General features: G+C 41.8%; 1 protein-coding gene across 2 annotated transcripts; it reads right to left on the bottom strand.

Moving 5' to 3' along the window:
* Window positions 1-966: 966 nt before the first annotated feature.
* SIRT1 (sirtuin 1) lies at window positions 967-21,943 on the bottom strand. Of its 2 annotated transcripts, none has more exons than XM_054070826.1 (9): window positions 21,485-21,943; window positions 18,501-18,617; window positions 17,231-17,472; window positions 15,780-15,932; window positions 12,728-12,875; window positions 9,547-9,626; window positions 5,689-5,875; window positions 3,777-4,337; window positions 967-3,044 (listed from the first exon to the last, which is right to left on the bottom strand). In XM_054070826.1, exons 1-9 carry the CDS (start codon window positions 21,897-21,899, stop codon window positions 2,722-2,724), a joined length of 2,226 nt encoding a protein of 741 aa, XP_053926801.1. In that variant the 5' UTR covers window positions 21,900-21,943; the 3' UTR covers window positions 967-2,721. The 2 variants fall into 2 exon arrangements, with proteins under 2 accessions (XP_053926801.1, XP_053926802.1); XM_054070827.1 differs by lacking the exon at window positions 21,485-21,943 and adding an exon at window positions 19,974-21,295 and having other exon boundaries at window positions 972-3,044.
* Window positions 21,944-22,837: the final 894 nt, after the last annotated feature.

Below are 22,837 nucleotides of genomic sequence, written 5' to 3' on the forward strand. Positions count from 1 at the left end.
TGGGAAGGGACAGGGTGTGCAGTGGAGGGACGAGGCAACGCGTTGTTGTTTTGGGTTCCTCTTCTGCTCAGAGAATGTTGGCAAAGATGTAAGAAAGAAAACATCAGAATTTCTTCTGGGTGTAGAAAACAGTGCAGGTGTTCTATTTGAGGGGAAAGATGTTTTCAGGTCTTTTAAATGTAACACACGATAGCAAAACATCTGTGTAAAGAGTTCTTGGTATTCTTAATACTTTATTTCATGTCTCAAATGTTCAAGTTTTATAGGCAAAAAATTATTTAATGTCAATATACTTTATGCTTAAGGAGTAAGAGGGAATGATCAATTGTAAGGTGTTATGTAGTGGAGAAAACAGCTGACGTGGCAGGTGACCAGGAGCGGAGCTTCGTAATGGGGTCAGCACAGCTGCAGCCCCAGGAAGGCAGGGGACAATCCTGGGCTGCTTCCTGGGTTCCCCCCTGCAAAGGGAACCCTGGGCTCTGCCCATCAGCAGTGCCTGTGTGAAGACAACACGCAAGGGAGGTAATTGTGTAGGCAATGCTAAACCGTGCCCCAACCTCCTCCGTGCTGCAGGTTCCTTATGGGAGGCTTCTGGATGTGGCCATTCAGGGTTGAGGTGGGAGCAGCAAGTGCCAAAGCTTGGAGGAGCTTTAGGCTGGGCCGAGAAAGGGTGGCAGAACTCCAAGGTGCTGGAATAGCAGGAGAAAAGCACACTCTGGTTCAGCAAACACATCTGAAATCAATGCAGGGCATGGAAAGAGAAAAGCAGTTCTGAAGGACAACATGTTGCAGTTCAGGAGGTCATTTTACTAAAGACAGGGCCCATCGTCTTAATCCGGGCTTTTTTCTCCCCCAAGGGGAAAGATGAGGGAAAAATGAATTGCCTGCGTAGCGCCTCACGGGAGCCAGGATGGGCCCTGACTTCGTAGGGCCTCCTCCGTGAAGTTTTTAGTACCTAACTAGAAATAAACAGAAGCCAGAAATCAAATGATGTTTTTAATAGACTTTAGAACAGAGTGTACGGGTATAAAACACTGGTTTTGTATTTCAAAAGTTGCAGGAAGATAGCCAGTCATTTTAAACAGTCTTCTACAAAACATAGGCCAGTAGATTACATAAAAGACACTATATACAATATAAAAGAGCAGAAAACAATCCTCACTGTAAAAATAATTTAAAACAAAGTATTTCAATTTAAAATATCTCCTATAGCACAAACTAATACATTGTGACATGCAAGTGAAAACTAAACATATTGCATTCTTTAATGTAGCCAAATAAGAGCTGTATTAAATTTGGACAATGAGACAACATGCCAGCAGGTTCTGATGAATACAGGAGGCTGTTCTTAAATATTTATTAGCTGCTGTAGCTTATTTCCAAGAACAGCTACTATACATCTTCCAAAATGTAATAAATATTAAAGCAAAGAATATGAATAATCTACATTGTAGAGTTCATTTGGGCCAATGTTGAAAAAGTGGTTTATAGAAAAATGCCGCTTTGCTTACTACTGCACTGTGCAATGTTACGAAATAGCACTAAAGGCTGGAAACAATCCCACTCGGAGGTTTGCAAGGGTCCAGGTTAAAGGCAGCTCAGGCACTGGAGCAGCTGCTTGGCTTTTAATATGCAAGGTGGAACCAGCGGGCAGGAAATCGTGTTCCCGACCTGAGACGTGACCAGTGCGCGTCCAGGTTAGGTTCTTAATCTGCGTTTTCTCCACCCGGCCATGCAAGTAGAGGCTCTCCGTATTCGAGCAAGTTTCTCCTGGTTTTGTTAGATCAGTAAGTATAAAGGAAGAGCTTCTATTTTTGCGCCTTCCTCACACACTGGTAGAAACATGATTCTGAACTCGGCCACGCTTCCCCAGTAGAGCCTTGGCAATTTATCAAATGCTATTTTTAATGCAAGCTGCGCTATATTTGACTTCTGTGTACAACATGAAAGACTTCTACCACGGGGGATCCATTTTGTTTAAAATGCCACTATTATAATCGCTAAGGAGCCGATGTCAACATCGCTTCGTGTCCACAGGAAGTATTAAACTCAGCAACTTAAGCGTTTTCACAGCACTTCTCGATCAGTCTAAAAAACGTAGGATTTGTCAAGTGCTCGCTGTCTTGTTTCCATCTCACTAGCTACTCACATTTAAGTATGTCTCAAACATACAAAGTAACTGCTAAAGCAAAAAATTAGCTGCCACAGTCAGTCTTAGAAAATGCCAGTGTTTAATGACAGACGAGGCGAGAATGAAAGGTTTAGCAGAAGTGTAAGAAGGTTTTAAATAAACAAAACTGTTACAAAGCAAGAGGTGTGAAAATACCATTCTTTGGTCTAAATTAGCTGTTCCCTTTATATTAGTTTAACATTCCAATGGCTTTTTCAAAACTGTTTAAAAATAATATAAGCTGAAATTCTTAAGCAAAAATATGCATTATATACATGGATGCCTGATTAGACGGAGGAACTTAAAAGTGATCTGTGACAATTGTTTAGATATTCCTAGTACCTTAAAAAAAAGATGAGTTAGTGTTGAGTGCGCAGTAATAGACTTTTATTGAAAAAGGTAAAAAACTAAGCATGAAAATCTGTTTTAGTTGTTTATAAACACTACGTCCTTATGATTTTGTTGCTCTAAATTCAGACGTAAACATTCATTCTGACATGCCAAAGCTCCTACTGCTGGTGGAAAGTTCCTGTACCCAGTCAGTGGTCACTTCACAACGTGTTGCTTGGATGCTCAGTCCCTGCAGCTTCATTTGTATACGCTGACTCGTCAGCTGCCGATTCCTCTTGTTCAACTCCATCTTCCCCGAATCCAGGTTCCTCTTCCCTCTCTGGAGCATCCTCATCCTCTATGCCATTGTAAAACTCTTCGATCTCGCTCTCATCCTCCACATCTAAACTCTGACTACGACAGGAACCACTTTCACTACTGCTCCCACAAGAGCTAGAAGATATGATATCATCTTCAGAATCTGAGTAAACCTCGGCACCATGGAAAATATAGCGATTTGGTGGTAAAAATAGATACTGAGTACCTGAAACAGAATTTTACAAGTCAATAAAAAGCTAAAATAAATGATTCCTTCAAGGCCTTGCAGGTACCCATCTGCGTGCCTATATGTCTATTTCCAACAGTGAAACTTAACTGACCCATCAGCTGACACGAGAAATGCATTTATTTCCATGCATGCAGTTATTTTGAAGCACACAACAAATGCTGCTCTGGAAAGCTCAGCATTCCTTCTCCTCCCGCCTCTGTCACAAAAGAGCATTTAAACTCTGGTGTTCAGCAGCTTTTGTCCATGGGTGCCCCTCGTCTCAGCCAGGTTTCCAGTATGTGACAGCAGAACTGACACAAACAGCCTCGGCTTTAGAAAGTTGCCGTATGCTACCTGGTTCTTCATCCCCGCTGCTGTTCCAGCGCAGTAACCGGATACATCAGTTCAGAGACTTTCAGTACCAGAAAGGCTAAAGTTCCCTTCCAACCCCGTTGGCCCCAGCCCTGAGATCTGCTTTTCAGCTCCCACCGTGACCTCATCCTCCAGGCCTACCTGACAGCTGCTACTGAAGCATGACCTGCTGTGCCTGGATTCCAAGCACCGAAGGATTAAACTAAGTTTTCTGAAAATGCATTTGGAATTCTTAGGAACTGATTTATCCAAACTCCACTGGTTCTGCCAAGGGTACCTTATTGGTTGTTTTAAAGCAAGTCCAGAATAAACATCTCGGCCAAAAAATGCAAAACAGAGAAATGAGTTAGGACTTACCATCCAGCCTTTTGCTAATCTGTTCCTTTGCAGATCTGTTTACCCAGCACTTCTTCTGTATTTCATTTTTTTCTTTATTTTCCCCATTGTTAGACCCATTTTCCTTCATTGTTTCAGAGTTCATTAGTTCACTAGTAGGATTTTCAGGGTTTTCTGATGGTGTCTGTGTGTCCTGAAGCTTCTCCTCTGAGCAGGTCCCTTTAGTTTCCGAGGCAGGGTCACAGTTTTCTACCTTACATTCAGATGACTGTTCTGAAGACACGGCTGAAGTATCTGGTGGGGTCATTCTCTCTGGTGAACTAGAGCCTTCTGAAATGTTCAAAGGTGTAGGCGGTAGCTCAGATGAGTGTGTTTCAAGCTCCTTGTGCATTCGTGGAGGCTTTTCTGTTATTTCTGAAAGTTTTACTGAGTTGTAGCAAAGTTTTGTATATTCGCTACCTAGCCTTTGACATAATTCATTAATAATAACATCACAGTCTCCAAGAAGCTCCACATCAAAGTGTAGATGAGGCAAAGGTTCTCTATTAATTAAGATCTGAGGCACTTCATGGGGGATGGAACCTACAAAAGAAAGAGAATTTAAAGGTAGTCACTTCAGTTTCACTTTCAGCAAAGATCTGCTTGAAAGTCTGGTTCCTCAGACCTCGTACGTTCACTTTCGATGAGACCGAAACAGACCCATGAGGAAGAAGATGAGTGAATCTCAACATTAGCAGCAGCCCTTCGAGGTGCTGTGCCTGCTGTAGCCTAGCTGGATTTTTTTCTCTTTTTTTACAGTAGAAAGTGTTCCTCTGCTCCATCACCAAGAAACACACACACAGAACACTGACTACTGCCAAGTCTGGTCAAGTGCTCAACAGGTTATTAAAATTGGTACTGTAATCTCTTAAAAGAATTGTGTTGATTTTTAAGTGCACATGAAGAACGTACGGCTGGTAAACGACATCCCGTTAATGAAGTCCAGTATATTTCCAAGTACAGCCTACACTGCATGGCCATTTCTGCCATTTAGGCTTCCAAAACCCATCAATCAGTTTGGTCACCAAGCATTGATTCCTCAGTTAACGAACTAATGAAATCCAGTTCTAGGGCACAGAAAGAGCAATGGTTTGTTTATTGGATCCTATCTTTCCAGTCCTTATGTGTTTCCCATCAGCCTAAACACTCGGCTCTGCCTGTTGTACAGTGTAGAGGATGTTATCACAAAGGCTACGAGTTCGGTACTGCTAAGCACACGTCCTTTGCAGGCTTAAAGGTGAAGAGAATTTCTCCAGTACCAGAAAGTCTTGCACTCAGTAGGCAAATCAATCACCTGTCACGGTATTTTCTCAGCCTTCCTGAAGGGCATTTTTCTATAACGTATATTAGCAGAGATGTTTTTCCATATCACTTTTAAAACCTCAGAATCCAGCTGGTCACACACTATATAATGCACGCTGCGTACCATTTAGTATCAAGTACAGACGTAAAACAGCCATCAGACACCTGCTGTGCTTTATTTGATTTTTTGATACTACGGGAAATCATTTTGATACTAAAGGAATTGTCTTTTTAAAGACAACTCCTTTCTAAATCTTTTAAGTAACTCTGAAATCCAATTATTGCAAGGAGGGAGAGAAATGAATTGTATCTCAGAATAAATTCACTTAAGTATTATGATAGCAGTTCCTGAGATTGTAATTTTATGACATCGAGATGTCCCTGGAGCGTAGAAAAAGCACTTCAGAATTTGTTACTTTCTCTATTTTGCATCTGAGCTTTACACAAGCAATCAGCTTTCACCTTGGACAACTAGGTGCTCAGTCTAGTTTCTTCCCTGTATCAAGCCAAAAGCACTTCTAAGAGTGCTTAAGTGAGAATTTCACTTCTGATCCAAGTTTTTCAAACAAAGTATTACCAGTGAGTCACTTACTTGGAATCAATGCTACTGGTCTTACTTTCAGTGAAGATCCAATGACAATAAGGAGATCAACTTCATTTTTGTCATACTTCATGGCACGATGGAACTGCTCAGGTAAGTTCTCTCCAAAGAACACTATGTCTGGCTTCATGATAGCAAGTGGTTCATCAGGTGGACATCTGGGACATCTCGGTACAACCTGCGTTAGAGCAGCTTCTATTATTACAATTCAAGGCTGTGCTCTTGAAAATGTCAAATTTTAGCAATTCACAGATTGGCAAGAGACAAGGAAACTTCAGTGCTATCTCCTCATTTTTCTGGGGATATACAGGCAAATCCATCTGTTACTCTGGCCTGCAGCAACTGCACACAGAAATAAAACTGCAGCAGGAAAAAAGAGGAGTCCTCTTAAGTCAAAAGGGAGGAACCACACAGATCTACACCACAGTTCTTATCTGACAACTGAGCCAAGGTCCAGAAGTCAAGCTCTGCACCAATGAGTAACTGTCTCCTATCTGATAGCAATACATTTTTTTCTTGGTTTCATCAAAGTAAAAACGTAGATTTCACTGTCAGTTGCCATTATAGGATCTGATATAAACTCCCTCCTAATCAAAAAGCATTTTGTAGAGCTTTACGTCTCTACTTTCTCCTCTCCTCCAAAAAGTTATGTGTGTTCTACACGTAAAGTGACACGGCGCTGTAGCAGGTGGCTAGCAGGAACCGTACAGGACAAGAACATAGGAAAGAACTTTTGTTTGGTCTCCCTTTTAAACTTTTTCAATTCCTCCAAAAACAGAGCAGAATCCTTTTTCACTAAAAGACGTGGACATGAGGTTGGTTGTGGAGAAGTAGGCTCCCTTTCTTCCCCAAATCAGAGGATTTTCTGATCTTTGGGACCTCTTCCAACTCTTTCCCATCTTAAGACTTTTTCAGAGAGAAGAAAAACAAGAATGTGAATGATGTATGTACAGACAATACTTCAATTACTACTGAGTAATTTTTCTTTCAAATAGTTCAAGTCTTCTCAGCTGTAGTGTTAAATACGATACCCCAGAATAAATCTAAGGAGCTAAATGTAGCTGCAGTCCTCTGGCAATCATCACAAGCAAATTAGTGCTACATAACGGAGACGTCTGAAAATGAACGTCTATTATATCTGACACTTAAATGCATGACAACTCCCTCTTGTACACAGAATATATGCAGAAAAAGTAGTACAGAACTGAGAAAGTTTAAATTAAAGAACGTTTATGGATGTCTGCAGCCAGACAAAAGACAATGCTTTCCATATGAGGGAACAGCACAAGTCAAAGGCCTTCCTCTAGTGTCAAAGGGCCTTCCCCAAAAATTTAAGTCTTTGAACAAAGAATCCAATCCTTTGAAGAAAACCTTGTGGGAGGGATGCCCAAGAAGCAGTATGGCACAAGAACTAGCAAATGGTATAGAAGAAACCTTCTCCGCATATCCAAACCAAAGAGCACCTAGAGACCCACACTAAGGGGAAACCATCTAAAGAATCTCCCAAAAAGGAGCAGATGGATCTTCAACTTTTCCTTCAGATTGTTATGTTTTAGAAGGAGATCTCGTAACACACAGAGTTTAAACTTTTCTGAAGCTTTTTACCCTGCTGAATCTTCTGTTGAAGCTAATGATGCCTTTGCACTTTCAGCTGGAAGCTTAAAGAGGAAAAACAATTTGCTCTGTATTAGGAGGAAGATGAAATGAAGACCTCTGATTTAAAGAGACCACATAACATAAACTCCATTTCCGTCACTTCTCACAGGAAGTCCAGTGACTCATGACTTAATGTATCTCTGTAGAGCAACTCATGTCCCTATTCGAATCATGAGTCACTGTAATGGGCCCATAAATGCGTTTCGACACTACACTACTCACCAGCTTCTCTGCTAATCCTCAGAAAGGTCGTCAGTAAAGGGGAAGATCTACTCCAAGAGCTGAAATTGATACCAAGAAGTTAAAGCTAGATAACTGGCCACTCAATTGCCTAGGGTCCTCTTTCCTTCTAGAAGAAGCAGTCCCCCAAAACCCCACCACCTCTGCCGGTATTCCTCTAATGAGAGAGAAATGGAATTTCTCATTGACTATTGATGTTATCTGCATATCAAACCCAAGATTAATAAGGATTACATTTGCTTAAGAATATCCAAGAACTACTGCATGTTTTCCATTTCTTGGGCCTTTTCTTCCTAAACGTGAGACCCTTTCACTATTTCTAGCTGCCTAAGAGAGTCAAAAGCAAACTGAAAAGTGTTATTTTGGGAAGTGACTGACTGTTGTTTAACTCCGAAGTTCTATGTGTGATTTGTAACTGCTGTTGCTTCTCATCCAGAAGGATGGTTGTGTACAGCAACCAAGAGAAAGAACCATGCTACAGGGAACCAGCACATTATCTTGGAAGTAGTAAAAGAATGAAAAGAAGCAACAAGAAATTGGTAGATTTCTAAACAGATGATCTCAAACAATTCTCAGTCTTTGATATGTTGAAAGGAAATTCTGGCAGAAAGATGCTAGCTAGACTCACTTCCTTGGAAGCACTTAAAAACCATCAGACGATGGACCAGAGTACAGGAAAGGCAGTATTTTTAGGGAAAACTAAGGATCTGATGTATGAATGAACTTTGCAGTAGTGGAGGACAGCAGTGACTAGAAACTGGACTATCTATTGCGATCCAGGTGCCAAAGCCATTTCCATCAAGGAGGATTTGTTATAGAACAAAGCTTTGGAAATGGACAGTGTTTTGCTTTGGAAGTGCCGTTAGGAATAGGAGACCTGACCACTAACAATCAAACCAGAAAATTACAGAATGCTTAAGAAGTTTATTTAGAAGGAAGAAAGCCTAAGCACCAGCCAGCTGGCTTTGAAGTCAGAGGAGCGGCAAACATCTGTAAGATAAAAAGTTCTCAAAAATAATGTATTCTTAAAAGCCAAGCAAACCAGATTTCACATTCAATATTTCAGTGTTACAAAGCTTCAGGCTTACAAGATTTACGTTTCTTAAAGCTTTAACTCAAATCTCTCTTCTGAAAGGCTTTCATCGAGGTTGATGTCAACTGCAACACATGAAAGATGTACATCCCTTCCATGTTTCTCCTCTGAAGTTGCAACGCACATTTGTCAAAAAAACATAAGCCTGCAGGAAGAGTCCCCTTGCATTTGTATAAACAAGATCTTTGTGATTAAAGGATCAACATCTCTGTTCCTTCAAAAGAATGGGAAGAAGAGCAAAGAACGTCTTGCCAAGCCAAAGGCTCATCTGCTCTGACAGAGCAGACCTAACTCCTGCCTCGGTCCCAAGGCCCTTCATACCCAGATGTGGGGAGTTTGGAATGCAGAATAGTTCAGGAGGCCTAGAAATCAATGTCCAACATCGCATCTGATCCTCTTCCACACTCGGAGGCTGCTCTGTAGTTAACAATTTCTCCATACATCCTCTACTGTTAAAGCCTATTTTTAACCTAGGTAAATGCTCAAAGAGCAACCGATGTTATAAATAGCTAAGAAGGTTTTCTCGGTGTGACTGTGAGTTCAGATTCACATAAAATACATATAAATCTAACCTTCTACTTACCATTTCAACCTCTACTTTTCCTGGAGGTGCATTTAAAAATGGACTCTTATGGTTTTATTCTGCTTTTACCAATGACCTAATTTTTGCAGTGCAGTATTTGAGTATACTTTTAAATACTACAGGAAATGCTAAAATACAGGCAGGCACTTTTATGACACATGCAAAGATACGTAGCCTTTTACAAGCAGATCTTTTAAGCAATTGAAGGATGGTGTTTTGGAGGGTTTTTTGAGAGTTACTTATTAGAAAGCAGCAGTGAGTTAAAGTAAATTTTTACCTGATTGAAAATATCTCCTCGAACAACTTCGCAATCAACTTTGTATTTACAGATCAGGCAGGAAGCTGTTGCAAAGGAACCTGAAGGGAAAAACCCGTATGGTAGAAATAAGGATTTTCAGTCATTCAGGTTTGGTCTTTTTGCCCAAGCTGTTCAGACACAAAGGCTGTTATGTTGCAGTGCTATAAAAATAGGTCATTAAAAAGTAATTTAAAATTAAGAGATCTGTAGTACTAAAAGTAGTTCTAGATGTTAGTCAGCAGAAATTTCATTTTAGGAGTAGGATACACCACATGCATGTCAACAAAAACTGTACTGTGTCTTCTCATTCCCACAACCAGTGCAAGCATATGCAAGGAGAGGAGAACAGAACCTCCCCTTTTCCTCTTTACAAAAGTACTAAGAGTATTACAACAGCTCTGCAAACAGAACCCATGTGAACGCAAGAAATGGCAGGGCAAAATAACCAAGAAAATGCATTAGTAAAAACTTTGCTATAGGCAACTGAATAGCAGCACCGTTCCTTTCAGCATTAGTGAGAAGTTACAGGTATATTGCTCTGCATTTGGGTTCCAGCTTAGCCAGTGTTTATTGCCTGGCAAGACCATGTCAAGTTGGTTGCTCCATCCAGCCACTTGGTAGCTCTGACGGGCCAGTTCCTGAAGCAGCTGAAGGTGGTGCTCGAGTATCAGGTAAAGTACTCGTGTCTTTTAGCTCTCTAAAGGGAAACCTTATCAGGCAGCAACACACACATGAAAATGCGCTGTGTGAAGTCGTGCCAAACTAGAGTGGCCTTTTCGTGTGCACATGTCCAGAAGTGACAGGCCTACAAGGCCTTTTATGTGTGGAAGGAATAATGCTTAGAAGCTGACAGGATGCTGAGGAACAAAGTAAAAACTTGCTAGATTTTCTCCTAACCATGAAATAAGGCTTAAAAAACCCCTATATAATTGGGGGATCTTTTTGACGCTGCACTGGAATACGCCACTCATACAGTAACAGTCCAGAGTTCTCCAATTCTAATGGTGATGTGAGGGCAGTAAGAAAGCCCTGTGACTAAGTAACCTACAGGTGGGGTACAGAAGTCTGTCTTCAAAACGAAATTTAAAGAAAGGTAACCGTTAAGATACTGAAAGCTTTGCAGAAGCTAGGAACAGTTGAAAACCTCTGGTACCAAAACTTTATCTAAAGTATTATTTTAAATCACCCATAACAAAGGTATTTTCTGCTCATAACCTACTTACAGCTGCCAACCAACACTTACACTGCTAAATGGAAGGGACTGTGCGACTAAGTACAATATCAAAAGATGCTTTGAGGATATTCAAGTAAAATGGAGTGAAAGCACAGAAAAACCTGGGGCAGATCACTTGTGAATAACTGGCAGTTCGAGACTGCTCCTCACTGCTGGTGTGGAAAGTACACTGCTTCTGAAATGCTTGCTCAGCATTGCAACTCCCCGAACTCCAGGGATTCCAAAGACTACAGAAGTAGGGCAGTTATAATTTGCTCATTATGATTTGTTTATAGTAATAACTGAGTCCTTTTTACAGTGTGTTAGGGACACGTCTGTCAGCCCAGCAGACCTAGCCCTGTCTGAGGCATCTATTGCTACCTTCTTGCAACATTACTATGTGAGTAATTTTTCACCATCAAAAGAACTCGATCAAGAAGTTACGCAGCCCCACTCGCAAGTCCTGCAGCCAGCAGGCTACAGGAGTTTTCACAGCAGCAACTCTCCTGTAGGTCTGCACTGTGAGGTGAGTTCAGAGGTTCATGTATGAACTCCCCGAACAAGGTTCCCTCTCATTTGGTACCCTCATGATTAAATTTGCCATTGCCACAGCTACACAAAAAAGACAATAAGCACAGCAGTACAAACCCTTACAGAATAACTTCAGTTCCTCTTTAGTCACTACCATTAGGCAACTAGCATTTGTTAAAGAGCAGCATAACTGTGTATCAGATAAACCTCAACAGCTCAAAAGAACCTTTGCTAGTTTCCGTAGGCCCCAAACTCTCAAAGTCAATAGCATGTTTTTAATGAATCTTTTTCATTTCCAATCAACTTATACTGAACGCAGACTAAAGATGGTCTGAAATCTAATTACTGTAGTGTGCAACTGAAAAAGTCGGAAGCTTGAATGTGGCAGTGATGTGCAAACCACCACGTAAGAACTTCACAATAAATACCTCATATGCACCAACAACCAAAAGAAAATGCATGACATGCTAAACACAAATGTAACTAGCACTAGACAGGGGTTATTCGACAGGCAGGATGCTACTGTGTGCTGTTTGGTCACCATGTGGGCTTTGTCTGACAAAAGAAAACTGATGAATCTAGCACAGAGCTAACTTTTGTAGATAAGAAAATCAAGCTAGTTTAGTCCCTGGAAAAGGTATAATTAGACAGACAGCTCTTACAAACATGCCAACGCTGCTTTTAAACAACGTATTTGCCAGAAGTCTACTAAATGATCCAAAGGTGCACTTCAAGAACTGATTTTCTGCATCCTTTCTTTAAGAAGGAAACCTTGGACTTTTAGCCTGACATTTACAAGTCCTTGGAAATGGAAAGCATATCAAGCAACTAATTAAGAGATTCCACTTAATTTGGTATCATAATTTCAGAACACGTATCACACTAAAGATGTAACAAGATGCTCTTCAACTGAACTGAAGGTAAATCCACAATATTTTATATGTAAGATAAAAGTCACTGAAGTGTCAAGACATTTTAAAGATTTCAATGCAATATAACGTAATAAAGAATCAGAAAGCAGCCAAACTATGTCATTGACAGACAGTGAGAGGGACGTATGAAAAGACCCGTTTCTACACTGTTCTCATACTTGAATATAAGCACTAAACACTTAAAAGTTAAGGTCTAAGCTTGTGTGAACAGGGTTCACACAAGATCTACCTATCTTCACTGATACACAAAGACGACCATTTCCCAAGCATAATTTCTGAAAGAAGTACTTCCACTTGAAATGCCTCTGATTTAAATACTTAAGCTACCTAAAAAAAAATTCAGTATTTTAAAAGGGGGATATTTGTTGCCAAGAGACATTAATTCAAGAAAAAAACCAACCTAATTCCAATAGCCATTACCGTGTCATACGCACCACTAAAAACCATTCCCACACATAAAATAAGTGAAACTAAAACCACTAACCATGACACTGTATTATCCTTTGGATTCCTGCAACCTGTTCCAACGTGTCTATGTTCTGAGTATAGTTGCGAAGCAGTTTTCCTTCTTTATCCATCAAAGCTATGAACTTGTGACAGAGAGATGGCTGGAATTGTCCTGGATAGATTTCCTAGGGAATTCAGAAGTACATTAGAAAGCATGAATGTCTTTATTCCAAGAGCAGCATTTCACACTGAGCTAAATATTACCAGTAATGATTACATCAGCAGTTAATGTTGTCACTCTCTTTGTATTCTGCTCTTTCTCTCTCAGATCCAACTCTTCCTTCGACAGCAGAGCATCTGATCATGCCAGGATGAATTGCTCCATGGACGCTGGTATTTTGTTCTTCACACAGCATAAAAGCAAAGTTTAGATCTTTTGGGGATTTGACAATTATGAAATAGGAAAGCTTTTTTTCCTTTCTCGGTGTCAAGTAGCTTCAACATTTGTTATTAGAAACATACACGGTTTAACTGCAGTTGAGCAAAATATTCATGAGGAATTTGGATTCTGGTCTTTTGGGTTGGGATAAGGAGTTTTTACTCCTCAGCATTATCAGCAGCCGTTTCTAGGAGATGGAAGCCTAGAAAGCAGAATGGCATTGGATGTAAAGGGGAAGGCAGGTAGTACTCAGACTGGCTTTGCCAATTCATCCAGTTGCTGAAGGCATCAAGTTAAAACCACCTGGCTTAGCAGAGCAATCCACTGTGCCTGACAGATGCTGAGCCCTTCCATTCGAGCAGGGTACAGGAGGTAGGGTCTATCTAAAGGGCACACGGAGAAAACACAGGCACTTTTGTAGAGTGATTTGCTGTTTGCTCACAGCAAACAAGGAGCCTGCCAAGAGGAAAAATTAAATGTGGGCAGCCGGCTGAAAGCTTCACACTAGGAACCTCTAGATAGAGTTGACCACTGTAGGTGGCACTTCTGGTTGCTGAGAACATCAGTGGGAACACCACCACTGTTGCTCAGGAGGCACTTATTTAGGGGCCCAGGAGCACTTATTTAGGGGAGCACTTGAATTCCAGACCCTCTGCTCTCCAGTCACTCACTCACCACTGAACAGCAATGGGGATGGAGGGAAATCGAGGCCTTTTTACAGAAAAAGCACAAGAGTCACTGGCCAAAAGAAAGTTCGCAAGAACTGCCGCTGCCTACCTTTACCTGTAGATACTTAAAGCTGAACCAAAAGTCCTAGCACAACAGTGAACTGTTAAATTAATCTTTGTGACAGCTCTGCCTTCAGCTACCATATAGCCTACCTGTTAACAAACAAAAAAGACTTTTTGAAAGTGTTTGGTTTTTCCCCCAAATATTTCAAGTTACTCATAACTCTAAAGCTACATATGGGTCTTCGGAGTTGAACTGCAGCAATGATCAGTGATTCCTATTACCTAGATTACAAGTGGGCTATTACACAATTCATAGAATCACAGAATAGTTTGGGTCGGAAGGGACCTTAAAGCCCATCCAGTTCCAACCTCTCTGCCGTGGGCAGGGACACCTCCCACTAGATCAGGCTGCCCAAGGCCCCATCCAACCTGGCCTTGAACAACCCCAGGGATGGGGCAGCCACAGCTTTCCTGGGCAACCTGTGCCAGGGCCTCACCACTCTTGTGGTGAAGAAATTCTTCATGTGGTCCTAACAGCTTCTTTAGTGTCAAGAAGACATGTTCTGCCACTGAACTCTGCAAATTTACTTGGCTGTTCTTTACCCCTAGAATTAAATGAATTTAAGATTTCATGGAATAAGAAAAATCAATATTCTAACTGAGCTGATGGACAGAAAAGGAAGAGAAAATGTTTTAGTAAAAAAGTAACAGCCAAATTGAATTTGGACTATTCTGGTAAAGCCTGTGTATAGACAGGCTTCAGGTTGGGTTTTTTGTTTGTTTGCTGTAGGGTTTGGGGGGAATTGATGGGATTTAAAAAAAATATTAAAACCCAGGAAATGAGTAATCTAATGAGCATCAAAATATGTTAGTATCTGGATAGGAGGCTTTCAGAGAAAGCCAGGCAGCTGAAGAATGCATTGATTTTTCTTTCCCAATCTTTATAACATAAGAGCAGTAGTATAAGTTGTGAGAAAATGGAAGAAGTGAGCACAACTAGTAGTGATTGATCTTCACAAGTCTACTACTCCTGTAAAAATTCTTATACCTTTATTTTTTTGTCCTGAGGAAATTCCAGACTAAATGCCATTTTTTTGTTTCTACGTGTCTACAGCTCCTATAATTCCTTCTTCTCTGAGAGACATACTCCCTGTTTTGTAAACTGTTTAATATCACTACCGACTTTCCAGATACTGGTGCATTCTCTTTTAAACAAACACAGTCCCAGCAAAAACACTTCACTTCGCTAAGATGTACAGATTCTTGTGACAGCTATATCAAAACCTGAAACAAGAGCAAAGTTACTAGTGCATGAAGCTGCTTTAGTCCTCTTTATTTTAAATACAGTGATAAAATGTGAATGCATTGTACAACACCTAAGAGTGTGCCACCACACATCAAATTCAAATCTAGTTTTCCACATAACGCATATGCTGGCCTAAAGTTTCTCATATTGCTTCATTTCACAGAAAGCAACAGCAGCTAAGATTACTGGGGTTTGATCTACACCAACTTTGTAGTCAACTTTGATTACAAGTTTTTATTTCCCTGAAAACCACCTAGAATGGTTGCACGTACAATGAACTTGTAACAGGAACAGTAATAATAAGCTTAAAAAAAGAAAGGAGAACGTTGCTAAATATTTCTAATAAGGCAACCAGGCAACTGCATACAATGACTGAAGTAACACTGAGGATATAAAATTGATACATTACAAAGACCTGCCCAAGGAGAGAGGAGTTATGCCACCAAATGACGCCTCTCATTAAAGTAAATTCAATATATTAACATATTTTTCTATAGTTGATAAAAAAAGACAAAGATCCTATTTTTCTAACAGAATAGTTTTATATTAGATTTATGTATTTTAATGTTATCTGTCTTTACTGACCAAGATAAGAACTGCTGGCAAACCATACCTTTGAAAACTTAAAAAAAGGCCTGGGATCCTTTCTGAAGTATTCTATATCAAACATTGCTTGAGGATCTGGAAGGTCTGGAAAGTCTACAGCAAGGCGTGCATAGATGCCATCTCTTGATCTAAAGTCAGGTATTCCACAAGACACGGACACCTGAAATAGATTTTTGTGATCTGAAATAAGCAAAACTACATTATTTGGCTGTAAAGAGTTGCTATGATACAGACTACCTGGGAAACCACATTTCTGTATGCTCACAGCGCTCAGAGACATTAAGAACAAAACCAGTCTTTATTCTCTGTATTTACTTTTCTTCCCCCCCCCCCCCTTCTCCTTTTTTCAGGCCAATATAACGATTCCCAAATTACAGTAGGAAAAACAGCACAGAAACAAAGTTGGACAACTGGGTAAGAAAACTAGTACAATCCACAGAGGCAGTAATAGGACACCAGAACTTACTTTTGCTGCAGGAAGTTTTGTAAGAAGTAAATAAAAATTTTAAATACGGTTCCATTGAATTTGATCAGTAAGTGTTCACTGATCTGCCAACTCAGGCTGGGACAAGGTGGTTCATATTTTTTTTTACACACTAACACAGTAACAGAATAGATTCTTGCTTTTGATGAATAAACTCCTTTTGATAAACATTGCTTATCAAAGCACTGCAATGCAAGACTAAAATCTGCGTCGCAGACTACCCCCAAAAAAATGTATGAAGAGGAGGGAGAGCAGGTGTGTGATAGCAATTATAGAAAGAGCAAGACTGGGTAACAGAAGTAGCAGTGCTTTTCTAACAGGCTGATTTGAATCACTCATCTTTTCTGAATGGTGTCATACCCTTTGTGTATGAACAGAAGCAAAAACCAATCACCTTCTGTACTGTGATCTTGTACATAGGTTTACAGCTGCAAATGTACAACAGTTTAAAAACGTTATTTAGCAAAAGGGCGAGCAATCTTATTCCCATCATACAGCGGCACATGTTAAAAAAAAAATTCAGTCTGCTGAATCTAAAACTCCCCTTACAATCCTCCCTCCAAACTCTTTCTGTTCTCCCCTCCTCAAGTCCTACGCTTCTGGTCTCTCTAGCCCCAGCATGTATTCTAAGACATCCACTGACTTTTTGTTTAATAAGTCATTACCTTTTTTTAATCTGAAAAATGACAAGGACAGAAAATATTCTGGAACAGATAGACGGGACCTTAGTCCATAACTATTTTGCATGTAAGCAACTGTTTAAATGTTAAAGAATATTTTCTTATAAGAATAGAGATCTTGTCATTTCCAACTAATCACCGGTTTTGCAGCATGCGTGGTTCCAGTGGGCAGCTGTGCCTCCTCTTCTCATCTAGTACAATCGTTTGATTACGAACGTTGCGAGGGTCACATCACCTGCATGCTGTACAGCACTGGGTGAGTATTTAACCAGCCGTCATTGAGGCAATACGTACCCCAGCTCCAGTCAAGACCATTATTTTTTTGCATTCTTGTAAAAGCTTCACAGCATCATCAATAGTATTTATATCTTTTCGTTTTTTTCTTTTGGGTGGTTCTGAAAGAATGTTTATAACAATTTGCCACAGTGTCATATCATCCAGTTCAGGTGGAGGGATGGTTTCTGGTAGCAGGTCTTTCAGAATTGTCCGTGGGTCTGTGCCTAACATGAGATGCTGCTGAACGTAAGTGTAGGGACCTAACAAAAACAAATAAATATATATATATATATATAAATATTTAAAACTGAGTCAGGTATTTCAGATGATTATGATCATCCCATTTATTAAGGCTTGCTACTATAATTTTATTAATCCAATTTAATGCTTTGTTCATCAAAACCCCTGTACATTTTGACCTAAATTTTGCACTGCTAGTATGGCTAGGTTTTTGACTTATTTATTTTACGTTAACCCATGAAGGATTTCCCAGAAAGTTCGTCAACGTAGAAATCCCAGTTCATAGCAAACTTGCTGGCTCTCAGAGTTGCACTTAGCAACAAGATTTTCACGATGGATCTCCATTTTATGGCTTCATTTGTATTTTTCCAACATTTCGTAAGGAATTTATAGTAATAAGTCGAAGAGACAACAAACCTTCATATACTTTCAGTCAGACTATAAAATATCACTCTAAAGAGACAAATAGGGCCCACCAATCCATGGATTTTTATTGTTCTTTTAGTCACCTAACACTAATGATTTCAGACATGACCTCCTAAAGCCATCAACTCAGTCTTTCCAGAAACACTTGAGATTAGAGCAGTAGAAGAAAAACAGGTAAACCAACTCATAACAGCTCTCACTAAGGCTACTTACAGTACACACAAAGAAAACAAGTGATGTAACACTTAGGGCACCAAGCCCCTCAGATTCACTAAATCATACAAGAATCATCTTCTTGTTCCTTAAAGAATTAATATTAAGTAAACCGGCTAGAAATACGCCATAGATCTGTGTAACTTAGTGAGTCTGTGTGCATGCTTTTAATATCACAGCAGGAATTCTACACAAAATACACACTAAAAATTTTAATCAAATACAGCAAGTTTAAAGACGTTCACTTCTAAGCTCCTTAAGGAGCATACAGAATACAGTCAACGCTCTAAGCCGCACAAAGGCAGTAACTGCAATTTTTTTGCAACAGAATAAATTGTTTGAAGACTGGGAAAAATTAAGTAACTGTTCAAAGGCAAACACTATCTCAGAGCATTATATAGACTTCTACCTATACGTGGTCTTGGGGTCCAGTCACTAGAACTTGCATGAGAGGCTCTGTCATCTTCATCACTATCACAGGAGTGAAAACCATTGGCTATGATTTCATCACTGAAAAGGAAGTTATCTGCAAGACAGCACAACAATGACAGGTTACACTTGAGCCAAATGGCACAGATTTAAAGATATCACAAAACTAAAATTGCATGCTTTTAAATTTGATTGCAATGCATTACAAATAGGCAGTTTTGTCACTTAGACACAGAAAATTTCTGCTTTTTTTTTTTTGAGTTCATAGATATGCTTTCAAGCCTTCAGTACATTTACTGCAGGATTTGCTACCTTAATGTTAGGCTTCAGTGGACTAGACGTTGATTGGGCATTAAGGATTGTATATCTTCAAAAAATCCAAATGTTTTAAAAGTACAATTAAAAATTCCTTTCTCTTACAATTCTCACTTCATTCAGCTCACTGAAAAATTGGATGAAATGAAAATGTGTCACCATTTATAGACTGATCTTTGACCAGGTTAAGAACACAGAATTTTAAAAGAAACTCACAAATACACATCTCAATACAAGCAAGTTACAGAATGTTGTTAGGCTGTTATCTTGCAGCCGAGCTAAAATAAATGACCACGTACACACTTCTGTGATATTTCAGCTATGACAGAAACTGAGCTACCTTGAACCACCTTCACCAAGTTTCCCTCATCCATTTTACCCTGCAGCTGGGTTTGGCTTAGAGCACCAGATAGTTAGCTCAGCTCAGCTTGTGGCCTTAAGCCAGAGTAACTCAATCTCTCTTCATCATGTATCTAGATGAAGGAGTCTGAAGAACGAGTTACTTGTCTTACAGCATACATTGCTAACATTTAAGGGGAAATCTAAATTTTAAACTGAGCAGCTTATCAGAATTTAAACTAATGAAGTTTTTTATTGGCTTCATGAGAAATAGCCACAGCAACTGTAGCTCAATTTGTTGAAAATCTAAGATCATGAACAATGGAGAACAATAGGCTGTTATGAACCTTACGCTGCGCCAGGGGAGGTTCAGATTGGACACTAGGAAAAACCTCTTTACCAAAAGGGTTATCAAGCACTAGGACAGGCTGCCCAGGGAGGTGGTTGAGTCACCATGCCTGGAGTAACTTAAAAGACAGGCAGATTAATTGCTTGGGTGTATGATTTAGTAGTGGATAGGTATGGTTGAGCTTGATGATCTCAAAGGTCTTTTTCAACCTAGTGATTCTATGAAGCTGCAGTCACAGTTTCTAAAGCAAAAATGAAAAATTGCTACAATAGTTTTCAATCTCTAATTTTAGGTAAATTAATTCACATTACTCTTAAATAAAAACCAACAAAACCCACTATCGTTTTTTTATTCTGAGACCGTGTTATCCTGTTCTTTCCTTTGTTGGCATAAATACTTAATTTTGATTAGAATGGGAAGAGGTAGAGGACAGAAATTTGCTTTTTGTACCTGCTGTCTTGTTCTTCTGAGACCACAGGTGCTCATTGACATTACTATTTCTTATTAATCTACGTATTTACAGCATTTCACTTCCATCTCATTATGCATGAAGTCAGTGAACACATTAAGCAAAAAGCATTATGAAGAAGAAAAAAGTTGATTAGTACATGTCAGTAAGTGTGAAGTTTTACTAAAACAACCTTTACGTCTACTGTACCAGAATCAAACCTTATATTGTTAAAGGCCCATCCCACACAAGTTACATTGTCTCGCATTTAAGAACAAGCAAGCTAAACTAAGAGTTTAAATCCTAACACTCCCTGCCTATTGATTTGATTCCTCAAAGGACTAAAGGGAATGCTTGCCGGAACTAAGCAATCCATAGCGAAACATGCCTGAGGATTTGAGTAAACTGAGCAAAAAGGCTTCATACAAGGCACAGATAAGAGATCATTAGCTTTACTCTTGTGCTGTTCCAATGAAGTTTTTAAATACCATGGCTGTTCCGAGCACAGCTCTATCCCCTTTTGGATCGCACAGACAGAAACTTTCTGTTGAATTTTACTACAGAGTCAAAGGTAAAATTATCTGTAACTGCATTCCAGGATAATATGTGAAGACTTTACTGCCAGAATGCAGCATTTTATCCCTTTTAAGAAGTCTTGCCAGAGCACCACCTAAAAAACAAAATGAAAAAAAAAAAAGCCCTCAAAACTGATGTTTCCATCAAGAAACAGAAGGTGCTTTCATACCGATATGGCCCAAACTATGTTCCAAACCTGATCTACAAAGAAACTTCTTGCGAAGGTTTAGTTTCGTGCTGCTGCCACTGAAATCTTAACCAGGGCTGGGAAGAATTAACTGTTCAAAGGCAAACAGCATCCAAGAACATTACGTTGGCTTCCACTGATATGTGGTCTCGGGGTCCAATCACTGACATTTTAAGCAAGACTGTGACCTGAAGTTCTTTAAAGAGTTGTTTATGGTTTAGTTTTGTGCTGCAGTCGCTGAAATCTCTGTCGGGACCACAACCTGAACTTATTTAGAGTTGCTCAAGACTGCTGCTCCCGCGCAAGCTCCCAAAGAACAGAAACAAAATAATTACCACGGCAGAAGTAGTGAAAAAGAAACGGGGCTCGTCACTTTTCGTTTTTACTAACTTTTTGCCGGCAACGCAGCAAAATGAACCTTCTCAGGAGGGAGGCGAGCCGACCTCCTCCTGGAACCCCACGCCAAGCCGCAGCAGGCTCTGACAGGAGCCGAGCAGAGCCCGGATCGATTGGGTTTAGGGGCCGAGGGGGGGCGGCCCCGCTGCCCCGAGTGGCTGCGGGATGCGCGGAGCACGGGGGGCCGGAGAGCACAGGAACTGACGCGAGAGCTGCGCGGAGCTCCGGAGAGAGGGGGAAGAGCCGCGAGGAGCTGGGGAGGAGCTGACGGGAGCGCCGCGCAGGGCGGGCCGCGGGGGGGGAAGGGGAGGAGCCGCCGCACGCGCCGAGGGGGAGGGGCGGGTGTTTCCTCACCGGGCTGCGGGGCCGGCGCCGCGTCCGCCCCGTTCGCGCGCGCTGCCGCGTCTTCTCCAGGCGCCGCCTCCGCCCCCTCCCCCCGGCCCCGCTGCCGCGGAGGCGGCTCCGCCCGGGGCAGGCCCCGCCGCCCGGCCCCATTGTCCGCGCCGCTCCACGCCGCCTCGCCGCCGCCGCCATCCTCCTCCGCCGCCACCGCCTCTTCCGCGGGGCCGCCGCCGGCCGTCAGCTCGCCCGGCGGCTCCGTCGCCACAGCGGCGGGCGGCGGCCCCGCGGCCCGGTGTTGTGCGGCGGCCGCGCCCCGCCCGCAGCCAGCGTCTTCCGAGTCCAGGCGCTGGCGCTTGGGAGCGGGCTCAGCGCTCTCGGCCCCACCGCCGTGGCGGAGACGGAGGAGCGGCGCCTCCTCGTCCGCCATCTTGGAGTGGGAACAGCCGCCGCTCCCCCTCCCGCCCGGCGCCGCGCGCAGCCACCGCCCCCTCCCCCGCCCCCAGGGGGCGATTTAAACCCGGCACGTGACCCAGCCACCGCCCACGCGGAGGCCGCAACAACAACAAACCGGGGCACGTGACGAGGGTGGAGAGGCGGGAGCACCCCGCCCGCTGTCACGTGACGCCCTCTCGGCAGCCGGGCGTTCCCGCGCGCGCCATGGCGGCTCCTCGTCACGTGGCGGCGGGTCCCGCCCCCGAGGTCGCCGCCTGAGGGCGGTGTTTGTTCGCGCGCCTCGTATCGAAAGTGCAGCAAATGCACTCTCTAAAACTCGGGTTTGGGGTTTGGGAAAGGGCGGGGGGAGGGAGCGCTCGGCATGGATCTGTGCAGCCATGGGGCGGGATGCATCTCCCGCTCACACGCCTGTGTGTGAATCTCCCAGGAATCTTACGCATCTTCTGTTCCTTCCCAAGGACTCGCTTTAATGTTACCACGAACTTCACAACAGCCGCATCTCTGGGTAATTTGGAGCCGGCTCCAGCTCTGCCTGACCTTGCATGGGAGACCGGGAAAGGCTGCAAACAGAGGGGACTGCAGGAGACACCTCTGCTCAGCACCGATCACATTGAACAGAAGGTGTAACTGCGTCTGGAAAAGCACTGTCTGAAAAAGTGTGCTATGAAAAAAATATGCTATAAAAACATATGCTATCAGAGGGATGTTCTGTATAACTTTCAGAAAACACAGTTACTTGGATGGTCACCAGATGTGAACTTCTTCATTATTCTGTGCCGAGTTGTATGCAAACCTTTTTTCTTATTGAAGCTGAGGCAGGGTTTGGATTTCTTAAAAAACAGGTGCAAGATGCTTTTATCAGCACGTAGAGGAGAGGGGTACCCGACTTTTATTTTTATTGTTATTTTTTTT

The sequence above is a fragment of the Cuculus canorus genome, chromosome 7, assembly GCF_017976375.1.
Source record: "Cuculus canorus isolate bCucCan1 chromosome 7, bCucCan1.pri, whole genome shotgun sequence".
Taxonomy (NCBI): Eukaryota; Metazoa; Chordata; class Aves; order Cuculiformes; family Cuculidae; genus Cuculus; species Cuculus canorus.

Excerpts from the sequence above, each read along its gene's own strand:
- SIRT1 (XM_054070826.1), bottom strand. The coding sequence starts at position 21,899 with ATGGCGGACGAGGAGGCGCCGCTCCTCCGTCTCCGCCACGGCGGTGGG. Across the intron at positions 18,618-21,484 it reads GGCGCCGGCCCCGCAGCCCG|ATAACTTCCTTTTCAGTGAT; the intron begins GTGAGGAAACAC and ends GCTGTCTTGCAG. Across the intron at positions 4,338-5,688 it reads ACCAGTAGCATTGATTCCAA|GTTCCATCCCCCATGAAGTG; the intron begins GTAAGTGACTCA and ends TTTCTTTTGTAG.